The sequence below is a fragment of the Pelodiscus sinensis genome, chromosome 18 (assembly GCF_049634645.1).
Source record: "Pelodiscus sinensis isolate JC-2024 chromosome 18, ASM4963464v1, whole genome shotgun sequence".
Taxonomy (NCBI): Eukaryota; Metazoa; Chordata; order Testudines; family Trionychidae; genus Pelodiscus; species Pelodiscus sinensis.
In genome coordinates this window covers 34192141-34204239 of record NC_134728.1, presented here as the reverse complement: position 1 = coordinate 34204239, position 12099 = coordinate 34192141, and the positions used below count along the sequence as shown (strand labels likewise).

The 12099-nt window shown below is 68.2% G+C and overlaps 1 protein-coding gene across 2 annotated transcripts in view; it reads left to right on the top strand.

Moving 5' to 3' along the window:
• Positions 1-12099, top strand: part of NECAB3 (N-terminal EF-hand calcium binding protein 3) — a 79512-nt gene that overhangs the window by 63622 nt on the left and 3791 nt on the right. Inside the window, exons 6-12 of one of the 2 annotated variants that reach the window (XM_075901509.1) lie at positions 3270-3406; positions 5454-5575; positions 7606-7685; positions 8171-8224; positions 9051-9163; positions 10132-10209; positions 11742-11833. In XM_075901509.1, coding sequence (XP_075757624.1) covers positions 3270-3406; positions 5454-5575; positions 7606-7685; positions 8171-8224; positions 9051-9163; positions 10132-10209; positions 11742-11833 — 676 coding nt within the window. The remainder of the gene's footprint in view (positions 1-3269; positions 3407-5453; positions 5576-7605; positions 7686-8170; positions 8225-9050; positions 9164-10131; positions 10210-11741; positions 11834-12099) is intronic. The other variant, XM_075901510.1, reaches the window with a different exon arrangement.

The window sequence follows — 12099 nt, the reverse complement described above, 5'->3', positions numbered from 1 at the left end:
CCCCCAGAGCCAGACACCTCCTCAGCCCCCCCACTCTAACCCAATGCACCCACCCCTCCCCCAGAGCCAGACACCTCCCCAGCCCCCCCACTCTAACCCAATGCACCCACCCCTCCCCCAGAGCCAGACACCTCCCCAACCCCCCCACTCTAACCCAATGCACCCACCCCTCCCCCAAAGCCAGACACCTCCCCAGCCCCCCCACTCTAACCCAATGCACCCACCCCTCCCCCAAAGCCAGACACCTCCCCAGCCCCCCCACTCTAACCCAATGCACCCACCCCTCCCCCAGAGCCAGACACCTCCTCAGCCCCCCCCACTCTAACCCAATGCACCCACCCCTCCCCCAGAGCCAGATACCTCCCCAACCCCCCCACTCTAACCCAATGCCCCTGCCCTCCCCCAGAGCCAGACACCTCCTCAGCCCCCCCCCCCCACTCTAACCCAGCCCTCCCCTCCCCTGTCGCAGAGCCAGGGACATAAATCTAGCGGGGTGGAGGGTAACACCCTGCGTCTCACTGGAGCCGCCACAGCCACGTGCGTGTCCCTCCAGGCGCTGGGGCGTGCGCAGGGCGGCTGTGAACAGTCAGGCGTGCGGCTCCGAACTTTCCATTTCACAGGCACGTGCCGCCCCCCCCCCCATCCCCTTTGCAGGGCAAAGCCCCGGACATTTGTTGCCGTTTTAAAAAGCCGGCTGGACAGAGATTTCACGTGTGAAAACGTGGCCGGGGCCAGCCGGATGCGGGAGAGGACGTAAGCCAATGCCCAGAGTTAAGCATGTGCCTGGGGATCTGGCCGAGCAGGGCGGGGCCACTGCTCCAGGCCCTGAGCAGGAGCAGGTCTGGGGTTGGAGTTACCGGGCGTTGCCAGTTTCTGCTTCTCACTGTTAATGTTGGGCCCATTTTGTCTGGGGCTTTAGGAGTAAAAATGAATACGGAGCTGAGAACCCTTGAATTCTCTCCGGCGCTGGCCATCAGGCCTTGGCTAGAGGAGCCCCTCGCAGCAGTACACCGTCAGAGTTCAAGGGGTTAGCTTTAGTAACGCTGAGGCTACGTCTAGACCGGCAGGATTTTCTGCAAATGCTTTAAATGGAAAAGTTTTTCCGTTAAAAGCGTTCGCGGAAAAGCGCGTCTAGATTGGCACCGACGCTTTTGCACAAAAGCACTTTTTGCAGAAAAGCGTCCCTGCCGATCTAGACGCGGTTTTGTGCAAGAAAACCCCAATCGCCATTTTCCCCATCGGGGCTTTTTTGCGCAAAACAGTTTTTAGCTGTCTAGCAAGTACATTTGTGCAAGAGGGCTTTTTCCCGAGCGGAAGCAGCATAGTATTTGCGCAAGAACAGTGACAACCTTACATCAGATCGGCAGTGTTCTTGCGCAAATTCAAGTGGCCAGGTTAGACAGCTGGCAAGTTTTTCTGCAAAAGTGGCTGCTTTTGCGGAAAAACTTGCCAGTCTAGACACAGCCTGACTGTAACAGATCAAGCTGTTAGTCTCTTAGCCTTGCTCTCCACTGGGGCGTTATTTCAGAATAACCCCCCTTATTTCGAATTAACAAGCCGAGGGTCCATACTACCAAGCTCGTTATTTTGAAATCCACGCTTCTGCTCTCTGCAGAGATTAACGCTTCTTTGGAGATAGTCACTTCAGGAGCTTAGTTCAGATTTCGTTATTTCGAAATAATTTCCTGGCGCAGACGTGCCCTGCGGTGCCACAGGATCCTCGTTGTGCGTGGAGACACATTGACATGGCTACTCCAGCGAGACTCTACTATGTCCATGTCTCTGCTCTGGGTCAATTGACCGGCAAGCTGCTTAACCCTTTCTGGCCCTGTCCCCCGTCCCTGCTAGAAGGGGAACGGCAGAGCATTGTTACGTGGATTTACCAGAAAAGCCTCGTCTCAAACTTGGCCTTGGGTCACTTTGAACTGCCACTGGAAACTGCAGCGCTAATGAGGCGTCAGCTTCTCCTGGTCACCGCTGAACGTCTGAGCTTGGCTCTGAGTCCAGGCTGGGCTCCGTCGAGCCAGAGTCAATGCGTGGCGAGGCCGAGAGACGTCCGGTCTCCCCGCCGCTGGCTGTAGCCGTGCTGAGGTGGCACAGCGCGCAGGCCTGGGCACTTTCCCGCTGCCCCTCCGTGGGAGTCCGTAGAGTTGACCCGGGATAAGCGTGACCCTGCTCGCTAGCTGCATTTGTGCGCTGAGGTCACGCCCCGAGGAAGAGCCGCACAAAGCAAAGCTGTGAGCAGCCCTGCCGAGGGGAGGCCCAGGCAAGTGTGGCCCTGAGGGGCGATGGGGGCGACTGGGCAGTGGGGAGCGGTGCCGATGGCCGGCCTGAGGACTCACCCAACAAGTGCACTGGGCTAGCAAGGGGCCTGTCGGCCAGGCTGCCCTCCCTGCCCCCAGCGAGAGGGGCATCGGGTCTCTGGCCCGTCCCACCCAATGCCTGGGCCGCCCCGGAGCGGCGGATGCGGAGGCCCATGGCTGCTCGCTGGGATGCGCTTGGTGTCACAGGGCCACGTTGGGCTGCCGGTCCCAGCGCTTTGCCCCGCGCTTGCTGCTGCCCAGGGCACCGCCTGGACCGGCCCGGGCGGCGGGGAGCTGGAGGAGAGCGGCTTCGGCAAGAGCAGGCCGGCTGTGGGCTCCCTTTACTCTGATTGCTGTGTGAACCGACCCCCCTGCCCCCAGCCCTGGGAGCGTTTCTAGAGACTGCCAAGCCTTTCACACACCACGGCTGGCTGCAGGGGGGGGGCTACCAGCTGCCTTCCCCACACCCAGCCCTGCTGTGCCGAAGGAGCAGTGACAGGGCAGCTGATCAGCCGCTGAGATTCCTACCGTCTCGCCCAAACTCTGCTACTGACTTTCTCCGTCACCTTGGGCAAGGCATTTATAGGTGCTGATGTACCTAGCACTTAACTCCAGGCCTCCGCAGAAAGGCCAAGCCTGTTTTAAAGTCAGTAATGTTCCTATGTATTTATGCACCTGCCCAAGCAGGAGCAGTCTCCGCTCGTGCCTCAGTTTCCCTGGTAAGCGAGACAACCTCCCTGCCTGGGGCTTCACTCTGAATGCGCATCCAGGGCCGGGAGGGCTTTGGGCAGGGGCGGTGTGGAGCCAGCTGATCTCCCCACGCTGCTCCGGGTTGCGTATCAAATCCGGGACGGATTCCGCAGCAGCTGCTCCGGCCAAGGCCTGGCGAGGTGCTGGGCCTGGAGCAGGCTGCACCCAGGCGAGAGCTCTGCTGGCGCCTCACGGGCCCCCTCTCCTTCTCCGCAGGCCTATGAGAGCTCCTCCGAGGTGGAGCAGTTCGTGACCCGCTTCCTGCTGCGAGAGACCAGGAGCCAGCTGCAGGGCCTGCAGGCCTCGCTGGAGTGCGCCGCGGACACGCTGGACCAGCAGGCCGGGCGGGAGAGGTAACGCTGAGGGGCTGGGGGACCCTCGGGAATGCTTGGCAGAGGGCATGGCCCAGGGCGAGCTGTGCCTTGGGGGCCGCCCCTCTGCTTGTGCCCCGTGAGGTGTTGGCTAGTGGCCTCCTGAGAGCCCGCCTTGCCGCAGGGTGAGTGCTCCGCAGCCCGTCGGTCCTGCGCCCTGTGACCCGCTCTCCCCCTCCGGTACCCGCGCACAGGCCCAGGGCTGGGACACGGGCAAGGCGGGCTCCATGCTCTTGCTGGGTCGGAGCCCTGTGCCTCAGGCTGTGTCTGCACTGCACGCCCCTGGGTGGCATCAGGGTACGCGCAGGCCCGGCTGAGTCCACACAGCTGCACACGGCCAGCCAAGGCCCTGGCTGGGGAGGCAGGGGCGAGCTGCTTTCCCCATTGCCTCTTCCCTGGGGCCAGAGCCTCTCCCCTCCCCAGGGAGCCGCTGGAGCCCCAGGGAGCCGCCCGGAGCCTCTCCCCACCCCAGGGAGCCACCCAGAGCCCCAGGGAGCCGCCCGGAGCCCCAGGGAGCCACCTGGAGCCCCAGGGAGCCGCCCAGAGCCTCTCCCCGCCCCAGGGAGCCACCCAGAGCCCCAGGGAGCCGCCCGGAGCCCCAGGGAGCAGCCCAGAGCCTCTCCCCACCCCAGGGAGCCGCCCAGAGCCTCTCCCTGCCCCAGGGAGCCGCCCGGAGCCTCTCCCTGCCCCAGGGAGCCGCCCGGAGCCCCAGGGAGCCACCCAGAGCCCCTCCCCACCCCAGGGAGCCGCCCGGAGCCTGTCCCTGCCCCAGGGAGCCGCCCAGAGCCTCTCCCCACCCCAGGGAGCCGCCCGGAGCCTCTCCCCACCCCAGGGAGCCGCCCGGAGCCTCTCCCCGCCCCAGGGAGCCGCCCGGAGCCTCTCCCCGCCCCAGGGAGCCGCCCAGAGCCTCTCCCCACCCCAGGGAGCCGCCCGGAGCCCCAGGGAGCCGCCCAGAGCCTCTCCCTGCCCTAGGGAGCCGCCCGGAGCCTCTCCCCACCCCAGGGAGCCGCCCGGAGCCTCTCCCCGCTCCAGGGAGCCGCCCGGAGCCTCTCCCCGCCCCAGGGAGCCGCCCGGAGCCTCTCCCCGCCCCAGGGAGCCGCCCGGAGCCTCTCCTCGCCCCAGGGAGCCGCCTGGAGCCTCTCCCCGCCCCAGGGAGCCACCCGGAGCCTCTCCCCGCCCCAGGGAGCTGCCCAGAGCCTCTCCCCACCCCAGGGAGCCGCCCGGAGCCCCAGGGAGCCGCCCAGAGCCTCTCCCTGCCCCAGGGAGCCGCCCGGAGCCTCTCCCTGCCCCAGGGAGCCGCCCGGAGCCTCTCCCTGCCCCAGGGAGCCGCCCGGAGCCCCAGGGAGCCACCCAGAGCCTCTCCCCACCCCAGGGAGCCGCCCGGAGCCTCTCCCTGCCCCAGGGAGCCGCCCAGAGCCTCTCCCCACCCCAGGGAGCCGCCCGGAGCCTCTCCCCGCCCCAGGGAGCCGCCCGGAGCCCCAGGGAGCCGCCCGGAGCCTCTCCCCGCCCCAGGGAGCCGCCAGAGCCTCTCCCTGCCCCTGAGGGTTGTGCAGGGCGCTGCCAGGCTGCCTTCTGCAACTGCTTCAGTCCAAGGGTCCCCAGCACGGGCGCTGCCCAGCCCGCACCCTCTGGGCCAGCCGGTCCCTGCTAGGGCGTGCCCAGCCTGCCGGCTCCCCTGGCTGCCATGATGTTTGTTTGAGCGTGACTGGGGCTGGGGGCTCAGCACCGCTCCGGATCCGGTTGCGGATGCTCCCTGTGCCTCGGCTGGGCAGCAGTGGCTGGTTTCCTGTCGCCTGCCAGCAGTGTGTGCAGAGCCAGCGGGGGCGGAGCGTGCCAGCCCCCGTGCCCGAGAGTCGGGCAGAGCTGGTGCCGACGGGTAGGGCCTGGGCTCTTCTGGCCTCCAGCATCTCTCTCTGGGGGGAAGGAGGATGATCCTGCTGGCTCCCCCCCTCCACCCTCCGCCCCGGCGGGGAAGCCCCAGGGCAGGTGCAGCCAGGGGCCGGGCCGAGTGCACCCTTGTTGTGTTTAGGAAAGGCCTGAAGACGCCCGCCGCCTGCCCCGGCCCCCGGTCTGCACGGAGACGCGGCCGCAGAGCTCGGAGGCCCGTCTGCTTGGCTCCAACAGACCCCTCTTCCGGGATGCTCACGACAGGTACGGGCAGGGCCGGGCAGAGCGGGAGACGCCCAGGCCGCTGGCAGCCCGGCTCTCGGGGCTGCTTTCCATGAGCCAACCTTGCTGCCGTGAGTTCCTGCCGGAGGCTTTTTTTCCTGGCAGAAGATATGCAAATGAAGCATTAATTTGCATATCGTGTGCTCTCATTTGCATATCCTCTTCTGATGCTTTTTGCCGAAGAGGTTTGTCGTTAAAAAGCCCTGTGTAAACGGGGCCATTTGTCGGGAAAAAACCGTTTTGCGCAAGAGCCCTTATTCCTCAAAAAAAGAGGTTCACAGGCCCTTGCGCAAAAGGGGCACTCAGCTGAACCCGCAGCAGCCTCGGGGGGGCCAGGGCCAGACCCGCCTGCCGTGGGGGGTCCGTGGGGCCTGCCGTAGGGGGTCCGTGGCGCCTGCCATAGGGGGGTCCGTGGGGCCTGCCGTGGGGGGGTCCGTGGCGCCTGCCGTAGGGGGGTCCGTGGGGCCTGCCGTAGGGGGGTCCGTGGGGCCTGCCGTAGGGGGTCCGTGGCGCCTGCCGTGGGGGGGTCTGTGGGGCCTGCCGTAGGGGGGTCCGTGGGGCCTGCCGTGGGGGGGTCCGTGGGGCCTGCCGTAGGGGGGTCCGTGGCGCCTGCCGTAGGGGGTCCGTGGGGCCTGCCGTGGGGGGGTCCGTGGGGCCTGCCGTAGGGGGGTCCGTGGCGCCTGCCGTAGGGGGTCCGTGGGGCCTGCCGTGGGGGGGTCCGTGGCGCCTGCCGTAGGCGGTCCGTGGGGCCTGCCATAGGGGGTCCGTGGGGCCTGCCGTGGGGGGGGTCCGTGGCGCCTGCCGTAGGGGGGTCCGTGGGGCCTGCCGTGGGGGGTCCGTGGGGCCTGCCGTGGGGGGGTCCGTGGGGCCTGCCGTAGGGGGAGTCCGTGGGGCCTGCCGTAGGGGGTCCGTGGGGCCTGCCGTGGGGGAGTCCGTGGGGCCTGCCGTGGGGGGTCCGTGGGGCCTGCCGTAGGGGGGGTCCGTGGGGCCTGCCGTAGGGGGTCCGTGGGGCCTGTCATGGGGGGGTCCGTGGGGCCTGCCGTAGGGGGGTCCGTGCCGTGGGGGAGTCCGTGGGGCCTGCCGTGGGGGGGTCCGTGGGGCCTGCCGTAGGGGGTCCGTGGGGCCTGCCGTGGGGGGGTCCGTGGGGCCTGCCGTAGGGGGGTCCGTGGGGCCTGCCGTGGGGGGTCCGTGGGGCCTGCCGTAGGGGGGTCCGTGGCGCCTGCCGTAGGGGGTCCGTGGTGCCTGCCGTAGGGGGGTCCGTGGGGCCTGCCGTAGGGGGGTCCGTGGCGCCTGCCGTGGGGGAGTCCGTGGGGCCTGCCGTAGGGGGGGGTCCGTGGGGCCTGCCGTGGGGGAGTCCGTGGGGCCTGCCGTGGGGGAGTCCGTGGAGCCTGCCGTGGGGGGGTCCGTGGGGCCTGCCGTGGGGGAGTCCGTGGGGCCTGCCGTAGGGGGGTCCGTGGGGCCTGCCGTGGGGGGTCCGTGGGGCCTGCCGTAGGGGGGTCCGTGGGGCCTGCCGTGGGGGGGGTCCGTGGCGCCTGCCGTGGGGGGGTCCGTGGCGCCTGCCGTGGGGGGGTCCGTGGGGCCTGCCGTGGGGGGGTCCGTGGGGCCTGCCGTAGGGGGGTCCGTGGGGCCTGCCGTAGGGGGTCCGTGGGGCCTGCCGTGGGGGGGTCCGTGGGGCCTGCCGTAGGGGGATCCGTGGCGCCTGCCGTGGGGGGTCCGTGGGGGCCTGCCGTGGGGGGGTCCGTGGGGCCTGCCGTGGGGGGGTCCGTGGGGGCCTGCCGTGGGGGGGTCCGTGGGGGCCTGCCGTGGGGGGGTCCGTGGGGGCCTGCCATGGGGGGGTCCGTGGGGCCTGCCGTAGGGGGGTCCGTGGGGCCTGCCGTGGGGGGGTCCGTGGGGCCTGCCGTGGGGGGTCCGTGGGGCCTGCCGTGGGGGGGTCCGTGGGGCCTGCCGTAGGGGGGTCCGTGGGGCCTGCCTTCCGTGGCCCGTGCATGCCGCTAACAACGGCGTCTCTCTAGGCGTTTGCGTGGCAGCCGGCAGCCAGTGGGCCGCGCCGATAAACAGGCTCCAGCAGCTCCTGGACACGCTGGAGCGCCAGGTGAGCGGGCGGGGGCCAGGCCTGTTCCACCCACGGCAACGCAGCTCAGCCTCCCCTCCCCCCCCGAGCGGGGGTCTGGACCCTCCTCTGCCCCTGCGGGGCTTGGCTGACTCGCCTCAGGCCTGACCTGCAGCCCTGAGCACCGGTGTCGTCCCCTCCCCCCCTTGCTAGTCCTGTCCCAGCCTCTCCGGAGCTGGAGTCCCACGTCGGTTCGGCCAGTGGGCTAATGGCCAGCGGGGACTCTTGTGTAGGCCCCTGACTGGTCATCCAGCGGCCCCCTGCAGCTCTCGTCCTCTGCCCTCTCCAGACGCTGCCTCTCCTGCCCCTCTGCCCCGCTGGCTCTTGCCAGGTGAGGCTGGACCCAGGCAAACCCTGTGCCCTGCCCCCTTTGGGCCTGCCGCCCCAGCCGCCGGGCTCCCAGGCCAGCCCCAGCCCCAGCCCCAAATTCGCGCATTAGTGCTGGTTTTGCTTTTCTCCGAGCGCAGAGCCCACGGCTAGAGCCGCTGCGAGACGACGCTGTTTGCAAAGGGAGAACCGCGGTGAGTTCTAGTCCTGCTGCTCTCCATGGCTAGCTATGCGGAGACACAGAGCAGCTCTCACACCCCCACGCGTGGGCCGACGGGCACAGGCATCCTGTCCCTGCACTGACACACGGGTGTGCAGGCCTGCCCGGGCGCAGACCCGCATGCACACGCCGTGAGGCCCCTGGCTCTGCTCTGAGGCTGGACTCACTGGCCCAGGGTCTCACCCCCCAGATGGGCCGGAAGTTTCCCTCTGCTTCCTCGGAGGAGAGCGCGTTTCCGCCCAGGGGCTGCGGGTGGGGAAAGGGCCTGACTGGAATGAGTGCAGAGGGAGCCTGCAGGCTCACAGGGAGCGTGCCACTCCGCACGAGGGTCCCCTGACACGGCAGGAGCACACCAGTGTAACCCCGGCGGAGAACAGTCCACGCTGATCCCCGTGGACAGCAGCCACGTGCTGCCTTGCACCAGGGACCTCCTTGCTGACCGGCGGGGCCGTGAGCAGGTGGCCACAGAGAGCACTAATTCCCCAGAGACCCGCGCCCTGCGGCTCCCCGCAGGCAGAGCAGGGCAGGCCTGACGCTGCCGGGCTCCCGCGCGGTTCTGCAGCTGCAGCCTGGCCAGGAGTTCATCACCGGCTGGGGAACAGGAGCCGGGGCCTCGTGTTCCTCACCCCACCTGAGCAGCCCTGAGCCGGGGGATGGGCAGAGCAAAGCGGGGGAAGGGACGGCGAGTCTGGGTACAGCGGGCAGCCCAGCGAGCTCCTGACCGTCCCGTCAGCCAGCAGCTTTGCCTCTAGCCAGGCCGTCAGGCTGGCCGGCGTCCTGACCCTGCTCTCTCCCTGCAGCACATCCTGGTGGCCCAGAGACAGCTGTGCGTGGCGGAGAGCGGCCTCGAGGGATTCCAGCAGGCGCTCCAGGCCTACGCGGAGCTGACCGCCAGCCGGAGCCGCTGCTTGCAGTGAGTGGAGGGGGCGCTGGGCTGGGACACGGGGAGTCTAGCTCCGCGGGGGCGCCATGCAGCCCCTGAGAGGCGGGGGGACGCTGCCACGCGAGGTACCCGTGTCCAGTGGCTGCGCGGCGGGGTGGTCCTGCTAATGGGCAGCAGAGACGCTGAGCAGCCTGGCCCAGCCCCCCCCCCCGCCGGTGTTGCCATTCCCTGCTCCCCGCAGAGACGAAACGGGGCGACTCTTCCCTGAGGCCAGGCGCCCGCGCAGCGACTCCCACGGGGACGAGGGCCAGCCCTGCACAGGCTCTGTGAGCACCGGGGGGTTAACCGAACCGCCCGCGGGGGGCAGGCGCTGCGCGCCCATTGGCGCCAATAGCAGTCAGGCAGCTTCGGGACCTGGCAGGCCTGGGCCTGAGCACAGAACTGCTGACGCGCCCGTGAAATTGCCAAGTAGGCCCCTCGGTGATGGACAGCCTGGCCCTGGGCGCCAGAGCCGGCAGGACCGTCCGTGGCCATGGCAGAGGGGGAGCTTGGTGCCAGCCAGCGGGCTCAGCCTTTCCACACTGCTCTGCCCTGGCTGACGCCTCCGAGCAGTGACCCTGGGGTGCTCCATGGCGGGAGTGCCTGGGGGGGGGGGGGGATTCAGCTCCTGCCCTGCTCTGGCTGCCCCGGTGCATCGGGCTGGCACAGTGGGGAAGGCCTGAAAGGAGCTGCTGCTTTGCACAGCCAAGTGCACCCACTGCGGCGGCGGCAGGGGCTAGGAGCCCAGCGGCCCGGTAACCCCCTGCCCCGGGGGGCCGCGAGGCGCCGCAGTCCATGCCGAGGGCCTGTCGCGGGGCTGCAGCAAAGCCGGGCGTGCTGACAGGCTCACACGAACACGAGTTTTCCGTATGAGACGGTGAGTCGCGGCACATGAATCCCCAAGGCCCCGTTGGTCCCAGCAGCCGGAGTGCTGAGAGCGGTCGCTATTCTCTCTGCAGCGTGTCTGCCCACCAGCCGACGAGCAAGGCCCACTTCGTCCTCTCTGAGTTCTGGCAGGACACGGCTTCCTGGCGAAGGTCTGAGGCTGTTTGCCATTGTTGCTGCGGGGGCCGGGGCGGAGGAAGGCCGTGTCCAGGCGCAAGGCACCAGGCGCGATTTCTGTTCAGGATGCTCGCCCGTCCCCCCTGCCTGCACCTGCCTCCCTGGCTTTACGCCCATCTGCACAGGGCAGCAGGAGTCTCAGAAAAATAAATACCCTCGCCCCTCCCCCTGTGCTGCCCTGCCCCTCCTCTGAGCCCCTGCCACTGCCCCCCCCCCACAGCATCCCCCCTCCCGCTGTGGCTCACTCTCCCCCACCCGCCACCCTCACTCATTTCCCCCAGGCTGGGGTAGGGGGTTGGAGTGCAGGCGACAGTGGGGCCAGAATGAGGGGTCGGTTCCCTCTAGCATTTTCCATCCTTGGGAGGGTTGAATTCTGCGCGACCCCAGGAGGCCGTGTGTGGCCGTGCACCGCCGTACAAACCAGAACCGAGCTCGCCAGAGAGAACGCCAAGGGCTCCCAGGCACGGACGGTGCAAACGTATCACACTGGGCGCTAGCGAACAGGCAACAGCGCCTGAGAGATTTAGTTAGTAGCAAGGAAAAAGAAAAGCAGCACGGCCCTTGGGCTGCGTGTATTTCATCCTCCTCTCTGAAGCTCAGGCTGCTCGCCGCGCCAGAGCGGGGCAGACGGAAACTAGCGCTAAACTAAATCAAGGGCATGGCCGTTAAGGGTACGCACCAGAGCCCCCCGCAGCCTCCGCCAGCCTCCGCCAGCGGTGGGGAGATGCACTGGGACTTAGCTCCCTCTGTGCCTTAAGGAGACCAGGGGCTTGCCAGCACCACCCCATCTCCTGTGTAGCCACATGCCCCCCTTGGCCCAGCATGCCACCATCCCCCTCCTGGCACCCCCCCCCCGAACCAGTGACTGCAGCCCATGCGGGAGTGAGTCAGGACACCCCCAAACAAACCCCTCCTCCACCTCACCCCCCCCCCCCCCGCAATCTGCTCCATCGGCCCCCAGGCCAGCCGGGCTAGAACCCTGCCTCTCAGCTGCAGCCCAGCTGGGTGTCAGGGCAGGACATGCCCCACAGGAATTCCCCACCCCCGCATCACCAAGGCCAGCACCCACTCCCTATTTCCCACACCTACCCCATGCCATCTGCCCTCCCCCCGCCCCCCCAGCCCGGGGGACTGAAGGAGGGTGCTGGCTTTCTCACAGGCAGCTGCAGCCAACCCAGCTGCTGTAATTAGATTAGTCCTCTCCTCTCCCGGCTGCCCAGCCAGGAAACAGGACCCCCCCAAACTCTCTTCCCCTCCAACTCTGCCCCCCCGTCTGTCCCCTCCCTGCCGGCTGGGAGAGGCGCTCGGTCTCCAGCAGGGGCTGTTGCAGCTGACAGAGAAGGGCCCCTCCCCCCGCCAGGCAGCTCCATGCACGGTGGCCCTGGGTGGGGCTCATTAAGCAGCCGCGTGGCCGCGCCGTCGCACAGCTTACAGGGCCCCTGGGTCAGGGGTGGGGCACAGTCCTGCTGGCTTGGCCATTGTCCTAACTCTGCACGTTGCTTTGCAGTCACCTGCAGTCCGGCACCAGCAAGACGTTCCAGGGGGCCCTCGCCAACTTGCTGGAGTCCCCTGAGCTTGTGACCACCATGATCTTGCCAGGTGGGGTCTTCTCCAGCCCAAATGCACTGAGCTGAGCAGCTAGCAGGGCCTGCAACCCACGGCCTCCCTCCGGCTGCCCTTGCTGCGGGAGAACGCCCACGTGCGTCCTGCAGAATGTCCAGTCACCCCCACGCATGCAGCCAGCTCTGGGGCAGAGCGCAGTAGCTGTTTAACAGCACAGAGCAACACTGCCCAGCCGTTAACACAGCAAGCGCGGGGGCAGTTTAGAGAGACAGAGGGAGCGATTCACATCTGAACTTGGCCAA